At 37.0% G+C, this 24,571-nt stretch overlaps 1 protein-coding gene across 4 annotated transcripts in view; it reads left to right on the top strand.

The window, feature by feature from the left end:
• Nucleotides 1-24,193, top strand: part of SLC7A2 (solute carrier family 7 member 2) — a 70,983-nt gene extending 46,790 nt beyond the window's left edge. For 3 of the 4 annotated variants that reach the window (XM_079142743.1, XM_079142741.1, XM_079142740.1), the window contains exons 4-12: nt 5,939-6,104; nt 7,155-7,288; nt 11,230-11,452; nt 13,386-13,525; nt 16,360-16,462; nt 17,874-18,079; nt 19,139-19,305; nt 20,050-20,158; nt 21,169-24,193. In XM_079142743.1, the coding sequence (XP_078998869.1) occupies nt 5,939-6,104; nt 7,155-7,288; nt 11,230-11,452; nt 13,386-13,525; nt 16,360-16,462; nt 17,874-18,079; nt 19,139-19,305; nt 20,050-20,158; nt 21,169-21,365 (1,445 nt within the window). In that variant the 3' untranslated portion in view covers nt 21,366-24,193. Of the gene's footprint in view, nt 1-5,938; nt 6,105-7,154; nt 7,289-11,229; nt 11,453-13,385; nt 13,526-13,775; nt 13,913-16,359; nt 16,463-17,873; nt 18,080-19,138; nt 19,306-20,049; nt 20,159-21,168 lie in introns of all 4 variants that reach the window. The other variant, XM_079142742.1, reaches the window with a different exon arrangement.
• The last annotated feature ends 378 nt before the right edge of the window (nt 24,194-24,571 follow it).

Below are 24,571 nucleotides of genomic sequence, written 5' to 3'. Positions count from 1 at the left end.
CTTTAATTTCTTTCTTTAGTGTTGTATAGTTCTCATTGCAGAGGTCTTTCACCTCTTTTGTGAGATTGATTCCCAAGTATTTTATTTTTTTCGAGGCTATTGTGAATGGGGTAGTTTTCCTAATTTCTCTTTCTGAAGATTCATCACTTATGTATAAAAATGCGTTGGATTTATGGGCATTGATCTTGTAACCTGCTACTTTACTGAATTCACTTATGAGTTCTAAGAGTTTTCTGGTGGAATTTCCAGGTTCCTCTAAATGTATAATCATGTCATCAGCGAACAGGGATAGTTTGAGTTCTTCTTTTCCAATTCGTATCCCTTTAATTTCTTTGGTTTGTCTAATTGCTCTGGCCAGAGTCTCAAGAACGATGTTGAATAGAAGTGGTGAAAGAGGGCATCCCTGCCTTGTTTCCGTTTTTAGGGGGAATGCTTTCAGTTTTTCACCATTTAGAATGATATTAGCCATGGGCTTAGCATAAATGGCCTTTACAATGTTAAGGAATGTTCCCACTATCCCTATTTTTTCTAGTGTTTTGAGCATGAAGGGGTGCTGTATTTTATCAAATGCTTTTTCTGCATCTATTGAAATAATCATGTGATTCTTGACTTTAAGTCTATTAATATGGTGAATTACGTTTATTGATTTCCTGATGTTGAACCAACCTTGCATACCTGGGATGAAGCCCACTTGATCATGGTGCACTATCTTTTTAATATGTTTTTGTATGCGATTTGCTAAAATTTTGTTGAGAATTTTTGCGTCGATGTTCATTAAGGATATTGGTCTGAAATTTTCTTTCCTTGATGAGTCTCTGTCTGGTTTAGGTATCAGTGTGATATTAGCTTCATAGAATGAGTTTGGGAGGGTTCCCTCCTCTTCTATTTTATGGAATACTTTGAGAAGTATTGGAATGAGCTCTTCTTTAAAGGTTTTGTAGAACTCGGCTGAGAACCCATCTGGTCCCGGACTTTTCTTTGTTGGTAGGCTTTTGATGACTTCTTCTATTTCAGTACTTGAAATTGGTCTATTTAAATTGTTTATGTCCTCCTCGTTCAGTTTAGGCAATTCATATGTCTCTAGAAACCTGTTGATGTCTTCGAAATTTTCTATTTTGTTGGAGTATAGATTTTCAAAATAGCTTCTAATTATGTTTTGTATTTCAATCCTGTCTGTTGTGATATTTCCTTGTTCATTCCGAATTTTAGTGATTTGGGTTTTCTCTCGTCTTCTCTTTGTTAGTGTGGCTAAAGGTTTATCAATTTTGTTTATTTTTTCGAAGAACCAACTATTTATTTTGTCAATTTTTTGTATTGTTTCTTTTGTTTCAATTTCATTGATTTCAGCTCTGAGTTTAACTATTTCCTGTCTTCTACTACTTTTGGTGCTGTTCTGTTCTTCTTTTTCTAGGGCTTTGAGCTGTAGTGTTAGGTCGTTTATTTGTTGAGTTTTACTTCTTTTATTAAATGTGCTCCATGAAATAAATTTCCCTCTAAGTACTGCTTTCATAGTGTCCCAGAGATTTTGATATGATGTTTCTTTGTTCTCATTTACCTCTAAGAATTTTTTAATTTCCTTCCTAATATCTTCTGTTATCCATTCATCATATAATAGCATATTGTTTAATCTCCAGATGTTGGAATAGTTTCTGTGTTTTACTCTTTCATTTATTTCTAACTTCATTATGATCTGATAGAATACATGCTAGTGTCTCTATCTTCTTGTATTTGCTAACATTAGCTTTGTGGCATAATATATGGTCTATTTTAGAGAAGGATCCATGTGCTGCTGAGAAGAAAGTGTATTCGCTCTTGGTTGGATGGTATATTCTATAAATGTCCGTTAAGTCTAAATTATTGATTGTGTTATTGAGATCTGTGGTTTCTTTGTTCAATTTTTGTCTGGAAGATCTGTCCAGTGGTGAGAGAGGCGTGTTAAAGTCACCTAGTATTATTGTGTTATGGTCTATTTGGTTTCTGAATTTGAGAAGGATTTGTTTGACATACATGGATGAGCCACTGTTTGGGGCATAGATGTTTATGATTGTTATATCTTGCTGATTTATGCTTCCCTTAAGCAGTATGAAATGACCTTCTTTATCCCTTCTGACTAACTTTGGCTTGAAGTCCACATTATCTAAAATGAGGATGGATACTCCAGCTTTTTTGCTGAGTCCATGCACATGGTATGTTTTTCCCCATCCTTTCACCTTTAGTCTATGTGTATCTTTTTCTATGAGGTGAGTCTCTTGCAGGCAACATATTGTTGGATCTTTCTTTTTAATCCAATCTGCCAGTCTATGTCTTTTGATTGATGAATTCAGGCCATTAACATTCAGGGTTATTATAGAGATATGATTTGGTTTCCCAGTCATTTGGTTCATTTTTTAAATTTTATTTATTTATTTGTTTGACACTACTTGTTTCCTCCTTTATTTGACAATTCCTTTAGGATAATTCCTCCCTTTGCTGATTTGCTTCTTTGTTTTTCATCTCTTCCTCATGGAATATTTTGCTGAGAATGTTCTGTAATGCTGGCTTTCTTTTTGTAAATTCTTTTAGCTTTTGTTTATCATGGAAGGATTTTATTTCATCGTCCAATTTGAAGGTAAGTTTTCCTGGGTATAAGATTCTTGGTTGGCATCCATTTTCTTTCAGGGCTTGAAAAATGTTGTTCCAGGCCCTTCTAGCTTTTAGGGTCTGGATTGAAAAGTCTGCTGATATCCGTATTGGTTTCCCCCTGAATGTAATTTGGTTCTTTTCTCTCACAGCCTTTAAAATTCTGTCTTTATTTTGTATGTTCGGTATTTTCATTATAATGTGCCTTCGTGTGGGTCTGTTGTAATTTTGTGTATTTGGAGTCCTATAAGCCTCTTGAACTTGATTTTCCATTTCATTCTTCAGATTTGGGAAATTTTCTGATATTATTTCATTGAATAAATTGTTCATTCCTTTGGCTTGTTTCTCTAGGCCTTCCTCAATCCCAGTAATTCTTAAATTTGGCCTTTTCATGATATCCCATAGTTCTTGTAGATTCTGTTCATGATTTCTTACCATCTTCTCTGTTTGTTCAACTTTGTTTTCAAGGTTAAATATTTTGTCTTCAATGTCTGAGGTTCTGTCTTCCAGGTGTTCTATCCTATTGGATATGCTTTCTATGGAGTTCTTAATTTGGTTTATTGTTTCCTTCATGTCAAGGATTTCTGTTTGGTTTTTTTTCAATATCTCTAACTCTTTATTGAAATGATCTTTTGCTTCCTGTATTTGCTCTTTTAACTGTCGATTGGTGCGATCATTCAATGCTTGCATTTGCTCTTTCATCTCATCGTTTGCTTCTCTGATCATTTTAATTATGTACATTCTGAACTCCTTTTCTGTCATTTCTTCTGCCATGCTGTCATTGGGTTTTATTGATGTAACATCTAGATTTGTTTGCAGCATTTTCTTTCCTTGTTTTCTCATATTGTTCAGGTATCAGTGGACCGCTGAGAATTTGCAGATTTCCTCTATTGACTTACAATGTCCCTGAAGATTTCTATATATATCCCCCCTTAGCCTTCAGTAGCCTGAAGTCTTGGAGGAAGTTGATAATGTGGTGCAACACAAGGAAGCTGCCTCTCTAGGAGTGGTGGCCTTCAGGTGGGGTATAATCCCTGCTAGTGGGCAGAGGTGCCTCCACTTGTTGACCAATGGTCGTCCAAAGGGGACCTAGGCTGCGGGCTGAGGCAAGGCCTGTTTGGGCCTGAGTCTCTAGTTTTACCGTCCTTGTGGGGAAACCTCACCTGGCAGGGAAGACTCACCCGGTGGGGAGGTCTCGCTGGTCATTACCCTCCTAGAGGTTCCCCTCAATTTACAGCTACCACCTGGGCTGGGCTGCCTTCCTCTGCAAAGTTCCCAGGGGCCCGGCCCTACCTCCTGGGCCTGGGAGCCTCACCTTTCGCAGATGAATCTCCTTAGGCTGCCCCTCCTCAGAGAATCTGCCCGCAGGCCTGGAACCTTCGCTCCGCCCTAAGCCTGTCTCTGTGCGGCTCTTCCACCCAGAAGCCTCCTAGATCCTGGGACCCTGCTCTGCACCTAATCGCCTGGCTATGCGGCCCCTCCTGTGAGCAGCCACCTGGGGCCCCGTACAATCGCTTTGAGACCCAGAGACCCGCCACAAACCTCTTCCTCCAGACAGTCGCCCAGTATTCCCGTGCGGTCACTAGGTGTCCAAGAAACTCACTGCGTGCCTCCACCTCCCACCAACCACCTGTAGCCCTGGGCAATCAATCACTCCGAGTCGAAGTGACCCTCCCCGTTCCTCCTCCTTCTCCAGATAACCCCCCAAGTGTTCAGGAGCGGTCACTCTGAGTGGCTCTGAATCCACGTGACCCGCAGCACGGGTCCTCTGGGCAACCGCTGGGAGCTCTGGTGCGGCCACTCAAGACCAAGCGACCCACCACGCATCTCCTCCAGGCAGCCCCCCTGTGTTCAGGGGCTGTCACTTTAAGTCCAAACAACTCACCACTCGCCTTCTCCTCTGAGCAGCCGCCTGGAGCGCTAATACAGTCACTGCGAGTCCAAACGACCCGCCGCGCTCCTCCTCCTCCTCCTCCTCCTACTCCTCCGGGCAGGCCCCGGTGTTCAGAAGTGGTCTGAGTCCAAACAGCTCGCCACGCAGCCCCTCCTCTGGCAACCGCCTGTAGCTCTGGTGTAGTCACTCTGAATCCAAGCAGCCGCGCTCCTCTTCCTCCTTGTCCTCCGGGCAGGCCCCGGTGTTCAGAAGCAGTCGTTCTGAGTCCACACAGCTCGCCGCGGAGCTTCTCCTCTGGCAACCGCCTGTAGCTCTGGTGTAGTCACCCCGAATCCAAGCGGCCACGCTCCTCTTCCTCCTCCTCGTCCTCAGAGCAGGCCCCGGGGTTCAGAAGCGTCGTTCTGAGTCCAAACAGCTCGCCGCACAGCTTCTCCTCTGGCAACCGCCTGTAGCTCTGGTGCAGTCACTCCGAATCCAAGCGGCCACGTTCCTCCTCCTCCTCCTCAGGGCAGGCCCCGGTGTCCTGAGTCCACACAGCTCTCCTCGCCACTCTTCCCCTGGGCAGCCGCCGGAGCCCCAGTGGTTGCTCCGAGTCCCAGCGCTGTGCCGAGCGGCCTCCTTTCCGGCGCTCCCAGTTGTTCGAGTTCTATCAGTGCTCTTTATAAATGTAAAAATACTGAGTGATCTAACTGTCTATAAATAAGGGATTAAAGTATGGTATTTCCATATAACTGGTTACATAGCTGTTAAAAATGAGATTATGTATTTTTTGATATGGAAATATGTCTCTGTGTTTGTATGTGCAAAATTCTAGAGGAGACATCATGGTTGGTTTTTATTCTCTTCATAGTTTTTCTGATAAGATTACTCATATAGAATATTTTTACAATCTGAATATACATTAAAGCTTTTGAAATTAGAATAAATTTAACAAGGAACTTTTTTGGCCTGACTATTGAAGAATTATATTCTGGCTGTGTAAAATAAATACATGGCAAACATATGATTGAGCTTTTAAAATTAAAAGCTCAATCCTTAGTACCACTAAACAAATAGATAAAGTTTATTACCATTGGCTTGAAATAGCTTTTTAGAATAGCATTCCATTAGAGCAAAGTGTTGCTTTATATCTACCTATTATTGGTAATAATGGCCAGGATTACTGGACCTGTATTTCTTAGTGTGGAATCTCCTGGCTGAGCACATCTACCTCCAGAAATCAAATTGGTTGTGTTCAGAAGACATGGATTCACAAAAAACTGACTAATGAGTGAACTAGCAATGGAAATGGATAAATGGGAGTTAAATACATGAATGCTAGTACAATAATATTCCTAAGTCTTTATTTGCCTCAAAATGTCATTGCCTTTCCTTTAGGTAAAATTAAATGCTCTCTCTTTTTTGTTTTTTTTTTTCCCCCCTTAGGTCTTTTATCTTTTGGAGTAAAGGAATCTGCTTGGGTAAATAAATTCTTCACAGCTATTAATATCCTGGTCCTTCTCTTTGTCATGGTTGCTGGGTTTGTGAAAGGAAATGTGGCTAACTGGAAGATTAGTGAAGAGTTTCTCAAAAATATATCAGCAAATGCCAGGTAAAATATTTAAGGGTTTTTTCCCCCCTCTTTTAATTTTTGTTTTAATGTTACATTGTAAGGGGGTATACATGAAAGTTTCCTCTAGAGCAGTGATTCTCAAACTTTTTGCTTCTAAGACCTCTCTGAGGCTCTGTTCTATGTCAAGGCTCTCCCTTCTGGGCTCCCCTTCAGACAGAGGTGTAGGTAGGCTCGCTCTTGAGCCATCGTGAGAAGCTGTGCAGCTGCTGCTCCCAGCCTCAACCTCTGCTCCAGGTTTAGGGCAAGAACCAGGGCAGAGCCTAACCCCTGGAAGAACTTGACCTTTTACCCCCAGCAGTTTGCCACTTCTCAATAACAGTGAGTATTTTTGAGTCATGCATCTTTAATTCTTCCTTTGGAATCACCACTCCATTTCTTTGCAGTTTTTCAGACTTTTAATAATTTTCAGACCTTGTTTTTTGGAGAATATTAGTTGTGTAAGCAGAAATAAGGTTACAAAACATCTGTTACATGGAGTAAGGTACATGTATATGTTTTTCTTTATATACGTTGTTCATAGTCATTCTGATGAGGGAGAAATTAATGTCTTCTGATTTAAAACAGATTTTAACATATAATAAAATATTCAACTTCTATATTATTGATCAAGCCTAGGGAATTTTGTTTCATTTTTTCAGCTATCTTCTGAGATATGTAGTGTGCCTTATATGCTTAATGAGTTGAAGAAAAAACAGGAGGAAATTTCTTTTCTTTGTCACAGAGGTTGGCCATACTGAGATCTGTACTCTGAAAATCCTGCCTGCCTATGGGTTCCAGCCAGAGTGGGTTCTAGGTCTTATGCATTTGCTGTTGATCAATGTCTGGTTAGGTGTTAGTGACACAAGAGGAGCTTTACCACACACATCCTCTAGAACAGGGTGACAAAATAAGATGTTAGTTTTAGTTTCATATATATCAGCTTCAAAGAGCTGATGAATACAACTTTCGAAGGATGTTGTTTGAGACAAATCACCAGAAGTGTAAGTTTCTATTAAAATGACTTAACAATGTATTTGCTCTCTTCCTTAGAGAGCCACCATCTGAAAATGGAACAAGCATCTACGGGGCTGGTGGCTTTATGCCTTATGGCTTTGCAGGAACTTTGGCTGGTGCTGCCACTTGCTTCTATGCTTTTGTGGGATTCGACTGCATTGCAACAACTGGTAAGAGCAGGGTCTCAGCTTCAGGTAGAAGGTAAAGGTGTTCCCCTGTACCACAGGAATAATTTTGTGTGGCAGCAGAGGGTCAAGGAAAGAGCTGGATTTGGGTAGGAAGGGTGCTGGTTCCAGATCCATCGGTGACACCTACCATATCTGATAAAAAAAAAAAGAAAGACACTTAGTAAAACTCCTGAGACTTGGCTTCTATGTTGGTGAAACTGAGAGAGCCATCCAGACCCCTCAGATATTGTGAAGATTACCTAAGATAGCACATGGAACCAGTACTTTGCAAGCTGTCAAATATTTAGTTTTAGTCATAATTACTATTCTTAAATTTTCTGTTTGGAGTGCTGTCACTTTAAGATGATTATCTCTTAAATTGTCTTTTCTTTAGTCAGATCAAATATTGTGCTGATTTTTTTATCTTTACCCAGTACAATAAATACTCAAATAAGAATTACTCTCCGATATAGAAAATTTAAACAGATCAGTTTCAAGCAGTGAAATTGAAGATGCCCAGGACCAGACAGATGATCAACTGAGTTATACCAGACCTTCAAAGAACTAACGCCAGTCCTCCTCAAATTATTCCATGAAATAGAAAAGAGGGGAACCTTTCCAAACTCATTCTATGAATCTAGTTAATTACCTTGATACCAAAATCAGACCCTGATGAACATAGATGCAAAAATTCTTAAAAAAACACTGGCAAATTGATACAAAAACATATTTAAAAATAGTGTATCACGATCAAAATAGGGTTTTTCCCAGGGATGCAAGGTTGGTTTAACTTATGGAAATCAATAAATGTAATTCATCACATCAACAGACTTACAGGCAAGAATCACATGATTATCTCAATAGACGCAGAAAAAAGCATTTTGAAAAATTAAAATTAATTTTAAAATTAGCACCCATTCATGCTTAACACACTAGAAAACTAGATAGTAGGAGCATACTTCAACATTTTAAAAGCTATACATGCTAAACCCAAGCCCATCCTCATTCTAAATGGAGAAATATTGAAAGCATTCTCTCTAAAAACTGAAACAAGACAAGGTGCCCTCTTTTACCACTTCTATTCAACACCATCCTTGAAACTCTAGCCAGAGCAGTTAGGCAAAAAAAAGAAATTAAAAGGATACCAATAGGAAAAGAAGGGCTAAAACTATCCCTATGTCAAAGACATGATTCTATATTTAGAAGACCCAAAAATCTCCACCAGAAAGCTTCTAGAACTAATAAATGAATTCAGCAAAGTAGCAGGATATAAATTAACACCCATAAATCAATTGCATTCCTATACACGAATAATGAATCAACTGAGAAAGAAAAACTATCCCACTTACAATAGCCTCAAAAAAAAAAAAAAAATTTGGGAATCAATCGAAAAAAAGAGTTGAAATACCTCTACAATGAAAACTATAGAACTCTAAAGAAAGAAATTGAAGAAGACTTTAGAAGTTGGAAAAATCTCACATGTTCTTGGATAGGCAGAATTAATATTGTCAAAATGGCCATACTACCAGAAGTGTTATACAGATTTAGTGCAATTCCAATTAAGGTGCCAGAGATGTTCTTCATAAAAATATAAAAAGCAGTCATGAAATTCATTTGGAAAAATGAGAAGCCCAGAATGACCAAAACAATCCTTAGTGAGAAAAGTGAAATAGGAGGCATCACAATACCAGACCTTAGATTATACTACAGTGCTACAGTAAAGAAAACAAACATGAAGACCACTAGAACAGAATAGAAGACACAGACAAACCCACATAAATACAATTATCTCATACTAGCCAAAGGTGCCATAAACATATATTGGAGAAAAGACAGCATCCTCAACAAATGGTACTGGGAAAACTGGAAATCCATTTGTAGCAGAATGAAATTTAACTCCTATCTCTCACACTGCACAAAACTCGAGGTGGATCAAGGACAGAAAGCATTAGACCAGAAACCCTTCACCTACTAGAAGAAAATGGAGGCCCCACTCTCCATCCTGTTGACTTAGGAACCAAATTCCTCACCAAGGCTCCTAAAGCACAACAAGTAAAATCAAGAATCATAAATGGGGGCTGGTATTGTGGCCCAGTGGCGGAGCACTTGCCTAGCATGTGTGAGGCCCTGGGTTCAATTCCCAGCAGCACATATAAATGAATGAATAAAATCAAGGTCTATCAACATCTTAAAAAAAAGGAATCATAAATGGGATGGCATCAAACTAAAAAGCTTCTTCACAGCAAAGGAAACCATCAAGAACATGAACAGAGAGCTTACAGAATGGGAGAAAGTCTTAGCTACCCGCATCTCAGATAGAGCACTAATCTCTGGGATATATAAAGAACTCAAAAACTTAACACTGAAAAAACAACCCAATCAATAAATGGGCAAAGGAATGAACAGACACTTCACAGAAGAAGAAATACGAATGGTCAACAAATATATGAAAAAAAAATATCACTAGCAACTAGAGAAATGTAAATTAAAACTACACTGAAATTTCATCTCACTCCAGTAAGAATGGCAATTATCAAGAATACAAGTAACAATAAATGTTAGCAAGGAAATGTATGAGTGGGGGAAAATGTACACTCATACATTGCTGGTGAGACTGCAAATTGTTGCAACTCAGAAACCACCATTTGACCCAGTTACTTCACTCCTCAGTATATACCCAAAGAACTTAAAATCAGCATACTACAGTGACGTAGCCACATCAGTGATCTATAGCAGCTCAACAATTCACTATAGCTAAGCTATGGAATCAACCTAGGTGCCCTTCAACAGATGAATGGATAAAAAAATGTGGCCTATGTACACAATGGAATATTACTCAGCCTCAAAGAAGAATGAAATTATGACAATTGCTGGTAAATGGATTGAACTGGGGACTATCATGCTAAATGAAATAAGCCAACCCCAAAAAACCAAAGGCCGAATGTTCTCTCTGATATAGGGTTGCTAACACATAATGGGGGTGGGAAGGGAAAAATAGAAGTTCATTGGATTAGACAAAAGGGAATAAAGGGAATGGGAATAGGAAAGACAGACTTAATCGTACATACAACTTTTCTATTTCCTATCTATTCATATATGTAACATATATGAATATACAACCAGTGAAACTCTACATCATGTACAAGAATGGGATCCTAATTAGAATAAGTTATACTCCATTTATGTATAACATGTCAAAATACACTCTACTGTCATGTGTATCTAAAAAGAACAAATTTTTAAAAAGAGAATCACTCTCCAAGTATTTCCTCTAGGTTCTTACCATTGCATGGCCTTATAATTATTGTTGACCATGTTTTGGGTACTTCAAATGCCTAATTTTATAAGAATACAAAATATTCTCTTTTTTTATATTGCATCTAGAATTTCTTTAGAAATAAGTTTATCTGAAGCCTTCACGTTTAAGAGCCAACGGAGAGTCACGGCAGTCATTTTAAACTCTGTGGATGAGTCATTTTCCAAGTGTATTAAGACTGTGGTCCTATCTCTATATATTTAAGAATGCTGATCCTTTTTTAAAAATATTTAATGCGAAACTTCTCTCTTTTTTAACTGTACGACTTCTTTTCTTTCTGGAAATTACATTTTTATGTAATATTTAAGTACGTCCAAGAAGACGGGAAGTTTCATGTAAAATAAATGGATCAATCTAAGAAAACATGAGGGACAGAAGCAGAGTAGAATCATCATGAAGGAGAGGAAGAATTTGATCCCATTAAGTTCTTTGTCCTTAATTACTTCTTTTTTTAAATATTATTTTAGATGTTGATAGACCTTTATTTTATTCATTTATTTGTATGCGGTGCTGAGAATTGAACCAAGTGTCTCATACATGCTAGGCAAGCAGTCTATCACTGAGCCACAATCCCAGCCCTGTCCTTAATTATTTCTTAAACATGCCTATCTTTTGTTTGTTTCCTTAGGTGAAGAAGTCCGGAATCCCCAGAAAGCTATTCCTATTGGAATAGTGACTTCTTTGCTTGTTTGCTTTATGGCTTATTTTGGGGTCTCTGCAGCTTTGACTCTTATGATGCCCTACTACCTCCTCGATGAAAAAAGCCCCCTTCCGGTGGCATTTGAGTATGTTGGATGGGGTCCTGCCAAATACGTTGTTGCAGCGGGCTCTCTATGTGCATTGTCAACAAGGTACATTGCTTTGCCTTTGGGGCAGGGGCTGTTTGGGTTCCTCCAAAGTGCAGTTAGTGTCTAAAAAATTGCCTTTGTATGTTCTAAAAATATCCTAACATGAGGAACATATTTTGCAGCTGTGTGCTCTCATTAAATAGTTTGTGTAGAATTGCCATACAAAAATCTTAATTGATTAAAAAAAATTTCCCCATCAATTGAGAATCAATTTTTCAAGATATTGATGGTCCAAGCTTCCACTGACATATCCATGGCAATGGTATATGCACTTATGTCACACATCTTCGTATATGTATGTATTGTAAAACTTTAGGATGCTTATACTAGTATTTCTCTGCTAGCCTTGGTGTTGATTGCAGTGTTTGAGACAGTCTGAAACTATTTGCAGACTTGGCACTTTCTGTTGTCCTTTAAAGTAATACGGAGTCTGTGTGAGAGGAAGATGTATCATTTTAAAATATAAATGTACGTTTTTTATTGTGAGCACAGACTTTTCAGAATGAACTTGCTCTAGAAATTACCATTCTCAAATTAATAGTGGAAGTTCATATCCTATTGATCTGAAAAAGCAAGGGTATTTGAATCTTATGTGGTCATATTCAGTTGTTGTTTGTTTTATTATTGAGGATTCATATCTTGGTTTTCTGAGTTTTCATATTTGCAGTTAATACATGATCATAAGTAAATTGTATTATATTACATTATACTATAGAATATTTTATAAAGAGAAAATTAATCTTTGTGCCTGATTATGAATTTTTTAAGTGAAAATAATTTTCTAAAAGTGAAATTAGAAAAAGAAATATAACTTTCAGTGTAGCTTTATTTTTTTCCTCTCAGAATTCCTTTTTTTAAGAAACAAGATAGTATTAAGTGGCAGTTAGAAATTACCCTGTGAACTGGACACAGTGGTGTACATCTATATTTGCCGCTACAGGGGAGGCTGAGGCAGGAAGATTTCTTGAGCCCAGGAACTTTGGGCCAGCCTGGGCAGCATAGTAAGATCTCAAAAAAGAAAGAAAGAAAGAAAAGAAAAAAGAAATTAATTGTGGGTTTCTCAGCAATCTGGTAGTGTTGAGGTTTATTTTGAAGAACCTAAAATGGTTTCAAAAGTCTGAACTGTAAAGATATTGTGCCACTGTGGTCTTAGAAGGAGTGGATGGAGATTTCTCCATGGTCAAGTTCAACACATCATTATTAAAAGATAAATTGGACTTTTTAAAGTATTTTACTTGTTTTCTCTTAAATGGTCATTTTTTACAACTAAGTGATGTATGGAATGGTATCACTAGAAACACAAGTCATTCAAAAGCTTAAGCAAAATTCTTATTAAACTTCACTGTTACTAACTTATAATTGTGGCTTCTTCTCTACTACATTGGCAATAGTTGATTTTTTAAAATCTGCATCTGCTTTGACTATCTTGTGAGGCTGGGATTATTACCAGTTTGATCAAAGATCAATCTATATGATGAAAAATAATGATAATATAAAAATGCATAGTTATTGAATAAATGAGATGACTTACTATGAGATACAGTTGCTTAATCTCTTCTTTAATTATGTGTTAATTTATGAATTTTGTTTCTGAATTATTGTCACTAAAAATGTCTTAATGATATTGATTTGTTTTTTTGTAATGTCTAATTATTTCATTTTAATTCAGTAAGAATCGTGGTGCACACAAATGACTTACTTGCAATATTATTTTCAGTGTAATAATTTGGGCAAATAATCTGCAACAAAATGATTAGCACAATGGTCAATGTTGGCAAATACTTTTAAATGCCCAATCATAATGCATCTTAAAAATAATATGACTTCATAATCACAGCTGTCAAGCTGATTTGTATACAGTTACTTTATTTCAGTTCTGAGGTGTAATCTTGCATGAATGTGTTTGCCATACTGCATGTCTTTGCTTTTCATTCAGTCTTCTTGGATCCATTTTCCCAATGCCTCGTGTAATCTATGCTATGGCGGAGGATGGGTTGCTTTTCAAATGTCTAGCTCAAATCAATTCCAAAACGAAGACACCAATAATTGCTACTTTATCATCGGGTGCAGTGGCAGGTGAGAGGGGGTGACTTCTGTTGAGAAAAGGGGGATCTTTTTCATCAAGGACTGAAAAAAATAGAAAGTTAGGAGGTCATCTATTTTGATTGACATAAGTTCAATAGTTCAGTAATTTTTTTGTGACTGTTTCCCATTTTGAATTTTTTGGTTCTGCATGTTACTATGTCCAGTCTTTACCTGTATATTTACCTCCCTGGAATAATACTTAAAATAACTTACATGTGGATTATGAATTTTTCTGTTCTAGTCTTCTGGGCTCTATGTTTCCTTTACCCCGCATTCTGTTTGCCATGGCCCGGGATGGTTTACTGTTTAGATTTCTTGCCAAAGTGAGTAAGAGGCAGTCACCAGTTGCTGCCACGTTGACTGCAGGGGTCATTTCTGGTAAGCTTTACAAATATAGGCTTCTTGAACACTGGACTGGAGCATTTTGTGCGCATGCATGGACTTAGAAAGCGGGTCTGCATGCTGTGCATGTAAGTTAAGAACAAAATCATGGATAAATTAATATGAGGGATTAATATCTGAAAATGGTGGTGGTGGTGTTGTATTGAAATTCATCCTTAACTGATCCTTTGCGAATTTTTGTCATTATGTTAACCATTTGGACTTCTAACAAATGTGCAAGGGTTATAAGGGTTCTTTGCTACGTATTGGGGATGCTTTTCTAATTGATGAATGAACACATGAAATTCTGTTTTTGATACAGAATATTTTAATGGAATAATCACTTAATTTTGGAAATATTAATTTAAGAATAATGATTCTGGAATTCTTGGAAAACTAAACTTCACCCATCCTTAATCAAGTATTGAAAAGTATCAAAGATAAAAGATGATCTCTGGCTGGTCGTTGTACTCATTGCCCTCAGTATTGCGGCATCCCTACTTCCTCAGTGCCGAGTTCTCTAAGATTTACACGTAATGTCCTCTTACCCCACTTGGAGTCTCCTTATATTTGCACCAGTTTGGATGTGTAGGTTACATTCACAAAATCCAGATTGCCTACATTTTGACATGTCTTAATATCCTTGTAAAATGCCAGATTCTTATTGCATGCAGAAACTTTCAGAGATTCTACAGGTTGAGAAGAATTATCTTAAAGGACTGTGATAGGAAGCAGGAGAAAGACAATAGCAAGCTTTATAAATATATAAAATGATACAGTCTTGGCAGTGGACACTTAAATCAAAATGATAATTTTGTTAATGCTCTGATGTATTGGGAAGTTAGAGAATGCTAATGCTTCATTATATTTGAAATGAGATTTCTTTTCAGGGCTACAAGGTATTTGCTGAAAGTTTCACTTTATGAACATTTTCTAATAAATCTGACAGTTGACAAGGCATAGCTTAGAAGGTCAAGTCACTTATTTTCTCAGACTTAGATTTCTGTTCCTCATAAAATAAAGATTGAACTGGATGACCCAAAGCTCATTTTATTATTTAATAGAGCTTTACAGTATTAAAGATAGTTCATAAATATTTCTTGTCAGAGGATCACACATTTTATTTAATCCCTAAAACCTTTTACTCTTTGAAGTTAAAATATTGCCCAATAATACTTTGTATTTAGAATTTTAAAGATAATGTACCCCTCTCCACTTGAGAATAATGTAATTTAGCAGCATAATAAGATATTGAAGTTAATAATGAAAGAAGGTAATTATAATGGAATGCCTCTTTTAATGCTCTGAAATATTACATTTTGGTTATTTTGGACTCTCACACCTTACTTGTTTTTAACTTAGTGAAGAGAACTTGTTTGGATAATCAACCATATTTTCCTCTCTTAACTACCATATTTGTGATCCTTATAAAACATACTAAAATTAAGTATACTAGCAATGAAGAGTTTTCAGAGTAAGGCTTACAGTGTATTTAAGGACGTGGTGTCGTAGAAGGAGTGCAGGATGTTGGAGCTCTGCCTCTGCCTGGTGATTATAGACTTCCTAAGTTAACCTGTCTGTAAGATGGGGATACTCCTGTTAAGTCAGACCATGGGCAATAGCTGCGTTTTGGGTCAAAAATGGTCCAATACCAGCTATTTTATATAGCTAAACTGAAATCATCTGCCATCTCATAGGATCATTGAGTTAAAGATAAAATGAGATCATAGAGATATAAAACTTTCAGAGAAAGGTCTGGAATACCATGTAAATGGAATGTGACATTCTCTACTTACTAGGATAGGGACTATTATGTGATAAATTTGAGTTAACATTAAAGTATGTTTTACTTCTTAATCTCATTGGGATTTGGTGTGCAAGACCATAAACTGATCTCTCACATCTAACCAGTCAACCTGGAATGTGTAGCTTTAATCAGAGCAGAATTTCATCTGTATCAGAAATATTGAATTAAAAATTATCATATTGTTTAATTTTGTCAAACTCACCTAAAAGTTTTTGAGTTATATGTACTTCTTAATACAGGTGGGAGTTAAAATGACTGTATAACTTTTATAATGCAAACTCTCTGAAATTTTTTATGGTTTTATAGTGAGCTAGCCAATATTTACTAGCAACATTTTTCTGCTGAGATTTCCCAGGATGGTATTCTATCACATATTTTCACTCTTCATCAGGACAAATGTATTGTAAGTAATAAATGTAGATGTTTTATACTTGCTAGACAGCTGAGCATTTTTGAAGTCTTATTAGCAATTTATACGACCTAAAGAACATCTTATGAACTGCGAGAAATATATTGTCTTTGATACTGAAACAAATAAGTGCCAGTCATTTATTTGTCCCTGAGTCAAGTGATTAACTGTATGGAATTTCATCAGAGGTCATGGACTTGACCTTTTTTCCTTTTCTACTCCCAATAGCTGTGATGGCATTTCTTTTTGACCTGAAGGCACTTGTAGACATGATGTCTATTGGCACCCTTATGGCCTACTCTCTGGTCGCAGCCTGTGTGCTTATCCTCAGGTGAGTTGCTACTGGTTCTAAAAGGCATGTGCCAGGTGGGGCTTCGGAAATAAAGAAGATGGGGCTCACCATCCTTGCTTTTAAGGATGCCAACAGTCTGACAAGGTAAGAGCCCATGTTCTCTAGTAAACATCACTGTAAAGCATCAGAAGCAGAAGCAGACTTGGTCTTTAGCAAAGAATTGAACACAGTTTGATCATTAATGATAGGTCAACCCAATCTATGTTATTGGTAATTTTTTATAATGTACAAAGACACTTAAAAATACAATACTTTTGTCCCAATAATTCAGTATAAAAATACAATTCTTTGTGTCCTGATAATTCATTGCTAAGATTTTATTCTAAAAATTTAATCAAAGAAGCATGCACAGATAGATGTAAAAGATGTTCATGGAAAAAGTAAATTTACATGAGTGAAAAAAAAATGCAAGTAACCTGACTATCAAAATAAGAATGTTTAGATAAATGAGGACACATTCATTCAGTGGATTCTTTTACAGCAAGTAAAATAATAATTATATGGATAGATATGTCAGTTTCAGGATATAAAACCATATATAGCATCTGAACTTATTTAAATAACTTACACATCTACATAAAGAAGTGATATATGTATATATATACACATATATGCCTGGATGAAATTGTACCCGAATGCTAACAGTGATTAACACTATGAGTGGTTCTAGGTGGTGTTAATTTTCTTCTTGGTTGTATTTTTTTCTCAGTAAGCATATTTCTTTATATGGAGGGAAAATACTACTATCTAAAATGAGCAAAGGTTACTCAGAAGAGGCCTCACCAGAGAAGCAGGGAGATACCAGGAGGTGGGGCCTATATGAGAAGGTGCAGGCTGCTATCTTGACAGTTTCCTGTTGAGGGAGAGGGCACAATCATAAAGGAAAATGGCATGCTCAGGGTGGGGAGAGAGCAGAATGGCTAGATGAACTTGTCTGGGTTAAGCAAGAGAAACCTTGGTTGGAAAGTTGGTAGAAATGAGACCAGTCTATGATGAAGCCTTCGAATACCAACCAGAAGAGACTGTGCTATTCTATAGCTGGTATTTAGCCAGTGTTTCTGTACTATTTCTAGGAACTGCATTTCCTTTAAACCTAGACGATTTCAGAAGCCATTATCCTATTGTCACAATTGCCTCACCTTAAAATGTAACTGTTTTTGCATCTATTGTATAACTTTTTAATTAAGTGTTATCAGAGGAAATCCAGGGTTGCTACAGATATTTTACTGAAAAGGTTTGCAGCCTGAGTCAGCACATTATGAGACTGGGTCATGTTGACTGCACACAGTATGACTTTGTAAGATGTCTTACTTAAGAGTTTTAGCTGCTGGTTTCATTTGAGCCAAGTGTCTATTTGAAAATAAAGATGCAAATATCTGTTTGGGAATAGGTACCAGCCTGGTTTATGTTATGAGCAGCCCAAATACTCCCCTGAGAAAGAAGGTCTGGGATCATGTGCTGATACTACTTCAAAAAGTGAGTCCCAAGTCATCATGCTGCAAGAACAGGGCTTTAGCCTGCGGACACTCTTCAGCCCCTCTGCTCTGCCTACACGACAGTCAGCTTCTCTTGTGAGCTTTCTGGTAGGATTCCTGGGTAAGTCTTCTTTACTGCATGTTGTGAAGACCCAGCAAATGTGTGTAGGAGCCAGAATGATTTGAAAGAAGAGGACAGTGAGACTCACGTTGCTCTAAAATATCTTAGCAACCATTTCAGTCCTGAAATTTCCACCTAACAAGTTATGAGTAGTTGAGATGATCATATGAGTACTATCAAGATAGATTTATCGTATCTTGATAATTGAAGAAGAAAGGAAGAAATTCCCTAAGGAAAGAGTTGCAGAAGTGCAGAACATTTCATTGACTGTTAGGATACGCTCTGCTTTAAGTCTATCAAGTCAAATACATCTTCTAATAATGGAGCCAGAACCTGATGGGATTGGGAGGTAATATAGTACATCTTTGTTTGCTCACCCAGTTATCTAATTACCCATAAATCCAGTGATTTTCTTGAGCTTATCTGTGTGCTAGTCACTCTGTTGGGCACTTGGGATAGTAGGATAAATGGTTCTTTCTCTCAGAAGGCTTTATGGCACAAGAGTATTGCTGGCAAGCCAGGGAAGAACAGGTTTCTCTGAGAGAAAATAGGAGGACCCTCTAACATAGACTTGATGGTCAGTAATAGAATGATGTTGTTGTCTGAAATAGGGAGAAAGGATGCAGGTCACACAATATTATTCGTCTGCATTATCAATCTATGTTTACAACAGCTTAAAATAGATTTGCCATCTCTCATTGGGGGGAAAAAAGGAGGCTGTCCACCCTCTACAATATCCCATCAGTCCATGTAATAAAGTCAGAGAATAACAAATGAGGACCCAGATGGCCCATGGCAAGGATAGCAGGATGGTAGAACCAAGTGGGGAGGTTGATGTCTAAGGAGACAGTAATGCAGAATCAAGCAGTGTTTCTTATAACAGTGAAATCAACCATCTCTTTCCCAATGCAAAAGAAGAAAGGGGGAAAGAAATAATCTTTATATTTGGCAAAGCATCTATATGAAGAACTCAATGTTGTATCAGAATAGACTTAGAACTGAGGAATCTGAGTGAAGTGCATGTTGCTGACTTCATTTTACATATTTAAACCTTGGCAGCATTCCTCGTTTTGGGCCTGAGTATTTTGACCACTTATGGAGTCCAGGCTATTGCCAGGATGGAAGCCTGGAGCCTTGCTGTCCTCGTGCTGTTTCTCGTTCTCTGCATTGCCGTCATCCTCACTATTTGGAGGCAACCGCAAAATCAGCAGAAAGTAGCCTTTATGGTATGTGTGGTGGGGATTAGAGATCCTAAACATTATGTGCACTCACTTTCTCTGTATGAACTGTGAGTTGTTTAAAAATAATAATAATCCTAACAAAGTAACCCATGAACAAGAATGTCAAAATTCCTTTTGTCACAAGTATTCTCTCTACATTGGCTGTTGTACTCCCCATCCCTAAAACTTTAATATGCTCCTATCACAAAATTTTTATATAGGGTAATAAAATTTTTTTTTACTAATCCATAATATCAGAAAAATAATTTAAATATCTTTAGAGAGCCAGAGTCCTCTCACAAGGATTTATTTCCATCAAAAGCCCTTCCTCTGCAAGTTAAATAATCATGTCCTATTAGAGTGAGAGCAGGCTTGGACTTGAAGAGGTTACCATGTGTATCCAGAGTTCTGGAGGCATGCCCTGTTGATTTCTAAAGTAGACCAGTAAACCCTAAACCCACTTACATCTTGGTGATGATGCAGGAGTTATTGGGTTTGATAAATCTCCTATTGCTTTGAGCTTCAGCAAATAATCTGAAATATGATTCTCCTCTCAGTAGTCTCTAGAAGAATGTTTTTTATTTGGGTTGATTTGGGGGGGGCGGAGAATATAAACTTACTTATGCATTTTGAGAGTATTTCAAATTTATGTCCAATTGATTGCTATAACTTTGGAATCATTTGGGGAATATGCTTTCAAAATATGACAGTAAAAAATATGAGTTTAAGAAGATATCATTTTCCTCTTAGGTTCCATTCTTACCATTTTTGCCAGCATTCAGCATCCTGGTGAACATTTACCTGATGGTCCAGTTAAGTGCAGACACTTGGGTCAGATTCAGCATTTGGATGGCACTTGGTAGGTCTTTTAATGCTTTTTAGCTTTGTAAACTTTGACCTTCTCTTTCATTTTTCATGGGTTGTAATTAGAGAATGTTTCCTGTCTACCTTCCAGCTTCCTGGAAATAAAGCTTCCTATTATTTATTTATTTGTGTATTTTATTTCTTCAGTTCCTTCATAGAATACCTTAATGCTTTCTTTCTCAGGTATTTTCAGATACCCTTTTTTGCTTGCAGTGCTGGGGCTAGACATCAGGACCTCACACATACTAGGCAAGTGCTCTACCATGTAGCTACATCTCCAACCCCTCAGAACCCTTTTTTAATTTAAATCTCTCAGTTACCCTGGAATGCTACTTGGGTTCTACTTTCTCCAACTTAGTGATGAGAAAAAAATGAAGCACAGAAAAAATAATTTCTTATCAGCCCCGAATTCTCACCCAGTTTTCTAAAATATAACCAAAACACAGCAAAATGCATGCACATAAGTAATTACCTTAAGAGAATACATAAAATATCACCTCTTATCCCCACACAATTAGCATGGCCATTGATTGACAGTTGTTGGGAACACGGTTCTTTTTCCTCTCCTGGTGATAATGACACATGGAAGGCATGTCCACATCCCCTTTGTTAACACAAGACATGCTTTCCAGAACTGATCATGACTGTAATAATCCACCATGCTATTTTAGATATATTTTTAGTCTTTACCCACAGGTCATTTTGTTTAAAGTATGGTATTGAGTTTTATAAACATATGTAATTTTATTCCATGTAAACATTGCCTGAAAAACATTCATTGAGAGAAAAATGCATTCTATAAAGTTAAAAATGAAGAAGTACATTCTACCAGGAAAACAGAGGAGACATGCTGTGGGGTACCTTGCATCTGCATTCCATTCTTCTAAAATAGCACAGAAAGAAAAGGGGGAAAAGACCTGTTAAGTTGTGTATTAAATTTCCCATATGAAGAGTTACTTTCTGACACATCTAAAACTTTGATATTTTTTCTTCCTCCTCCAAAAGGTTTCCTGATTTACTTTGCTTATGGCATTAGACACAGCCTGGAGGGTAACCCAAGGGATGAAGAAGATGATGAAGACGCTTATTCAGACAACATTAATTCAGCAGCAGACGAAAAATCTGCCATTCAAGCAATTGACCATCACCAAAGAAATCTCAGTTTGCCTTTCATATTCCATGAAAAGACAAGCGAATGCTAATGCTTGCAGGAGCAGAGCTGGTTCATGTCTTACATACATATCCTACATTGAATAAACTGTGACAGGATGTCATCATCATGCTAGGTTGTCATGGGATTGTGGCATACATAGTTCACCTGAATTGTATCTCCTCACGTGGATATGTGCTTGGGGAAACCTCCTGAGATCTCTCCTCAGTGATGAATATCCCCAAAATGGTGTATGCATATAGGTATGAGTGTATGTATGTATATGTTTGGGAACATGAATGTTAAAAGTTAGTTGGTGTTTTACTATTATTTTGTCACATCCCACCAGTATTGTCATAGTTGGTGGCATATACTGCACATACCTAAATAGAGGTAAATCACTGAATAGAAAAGTGTTTTGTATATGCCCTCTGTGGTTGGGGAAATAATGATTGCTTTCCTTAAAAGGTTTCATTAATGTCAGTTCAGGCACAATAAGGATGTAGTTGCCCACTATCGTGTCTATCACCAGTCAGGGTAAGGGGATAAAGAATGAGCCTTTTTTGTAAATTTTAAATACCAGTAGTGGGTTTGGTACAATTTTTTTTCCTGTGTGGTAAGACAGTTTCCTGAAACTTCACCCAAAAGGAGTGTTTACTTCTGCTGTACTATGCCGGACCGAGTGGCATTCCATGTCACCAGATGGCATCCCCTGGAACTCCTCTTTGCAAGCTCTGGTCCTTACATGTGAGACCTGCACCTGCTTTGAATAATGTACCCCTCAACCCAATGAGGGGCTTGTGAGAGGTACTGTGATCTACTTGGGGCTCTTAAAACTAACAGGGGAAGGTGGTTCCCACGGCCTGAAAGCTGGCATAAGTGGCCATGATGAGGATGTGTTTGAAAATCAAAGTTAGACACATGCTCAGATAAGTAGACACCAGACATCCTTTAAAAAAAAAAAAAAAAATTTAAGTCACTGTAACCAGTAGAATCTCACACATGTCTCAATTGGTGGAATAATTCATACATTTTTCTTAGGACCTGATCACAATTTAACATTTTTAACTTAACAGGACAAAATTCACTCCTCTTTTCTATTATTTTATCTTATCCTAAATGTGAGGAGATACAATAGCACATTCTATCTTCGCAACACCAACTAGAGGAAAAGATGGAAGAATGTAAGAAAAAAAACTCCCCATTTTGATATTAAAGTTCCTTTTTGGATATTAAAGGGCATTTGACCCAGTTTACAGAAGTTCAGATCTATTTGCCTTGATGTTTCTTTTTGGAAGCACTTAAGGAAGTCTCCCACCTCCCTTCCCAATAAATCTTTTAGCACTTTTATTTCCTTTGCTTTTAAAGGACCACACTAACCTATAGTTCAAGTTCCCATGTTCTACATTGCCATGAATGAGTGGAAAATTATTTTGATTAAGAACATGATTATTCAAAACTTAAAAAGTTTAATTAAATTGAATTAAACTATATTAAACACGATAACCTTTGTATATGAATAAATTTTCATATGTTAAGATTTTCAAACATTCTATATTTCACTTATAGTGATCATAAATTTATCTTCAGTGTGTTTTGCTCCTCATGAATGACTTTTGTGCAAATAATTAAAGGTTCATTAGATGAGGCTATTATAGCTAGACACTTACAGGTGAAGACATCCCAGACGCCTGAATGAGTGTTCCCAAGCATGCTGGTTGATCCCCATAATCTAAAGGCAATGGAAAACATTTGTTTCTGACATTTCTTGTAGGAGATGAGTTATTCTATTGGATGCTGTTCAAGTTGCAATTATCTTGTATAGCCACAAGTTGTTTTGATTGAATATCAGATTAACAGGTAGGAGCCTGTATTTCTAGCTGCTATGTTTTAGCCTCCTAACACAACTCATTACGACATTCCACAATTTCCAGGATGCATGTGGTAAAATATGAAGCCCAGCCAAGTTTTACTGAAGGGGAGGAGTTGAATAAGCAAGGGGCAAAATATTTTAGTAAGGACTGTAGGGATGATTGCAAATCCTTGCTGTTCTAGCAGTACTCCTTAGACCCCTTTATTCTAGAATCAATGTAGAATGGGCCCTTCACACAGGAAATGTGCACAGTTTCATATATGAATATTTAAGTCTTTTACTATAAGAAATTTAAAATTAGTTTAGAATGTGATAGGCAGCTAAAATATTATGCCCACTGTGTTCAATTAGGAGCAGAACTAAGTTTAAAAATTGTTTTCCCACATTGAAACACTTAGTAGACAGAAATATCTATGAAGAGATTTTTGGTCCTGACAGCACATTTTTTTCTGTGAAGACTCAAATGGATGTGCCTGTTTATATGTATGTAAGCATATTTACATATGTCTGTGTGATGTATATGTGTATGCAAGTGTGTGTATTTCAAATATCAGTGTATTAAGTTGTGTTTATAGTAGGCTTTGGATATGATATTGTTATTGGATAAAAAATCAAACTGATGTGGAGAAAAATGAGTGTTTTATATTGATAGATATTTTAGGTTTTAAACTATTTAAAATATACAATTTTATATGTATATTTTCTATAGATGGAGTCAGAAATATTTATCATGTTTCTAATATAAAATCACTAAACTCTACATTATAGATACATTATAACAGGTGCTTTGTAATCTGAATGGAGTAGGGGTAGGGACTTGGGGTATCACTGTTTACTTGTTTCTTTTCTACTTTTTCTGACACACCAGTTCTATTGCCACCTCTCAGTTCCTGCATTTGAATTCATAACCCTTTGAACAAATGTTAAATTACTCTTTTAGGATTACCAAAATGTTTTATGTAGCTTTGACTAGTAATCAAACTTATGCAAAGTCTTCTCCAGAATTTTTTTTAAAAAGTGTATCACACTCTTTTAATTGTGATTAAGTAAAAGCAGCTTACATGACTTATTTTTATTTTCAGCATGTTTTTCAAGGAAAAGTTCTTATAATGGTTCCTTAATTTTTTTTCTTTTAAAAAGAATGCTTTGTGAATTACCATATAAAGGCAATGCCAACCCTGCATTTGAGAAGATGGTTGTGTAAACTCTAGTTTAAAAAGTCCTGTGGAAAAAAACTTATTAGAACCTTCGATAGAGTCCTGGGTGTTTGCAAGTTAATCGTTAATTATTTTTGATAAAAAAAAAATCTGTTTTCTAAATTCATTTGAGTGCTTTGCAAGGAGAATAAGGGAAAGTAATTGCCCTCCAATACCAATGATGAGGGA

This window comes from Sciurus vulgaris (genome assembly GCF_902686455.1).
Source record: "Sciurus vulgaris genome assembly, chromosome: 5".
Classification (NCBI taxonomy): domain Eukaryota; kingdom Metazoa; phylum Chordata; class Mammalia; order Rodentia; family Sciuridae; genus Sciurus; species Sciurus vulgaris.
Note: the sequence above shows the minus strand (reverse complement) of the source record. Positions and strands in the feature narration are given on the sequence as shown.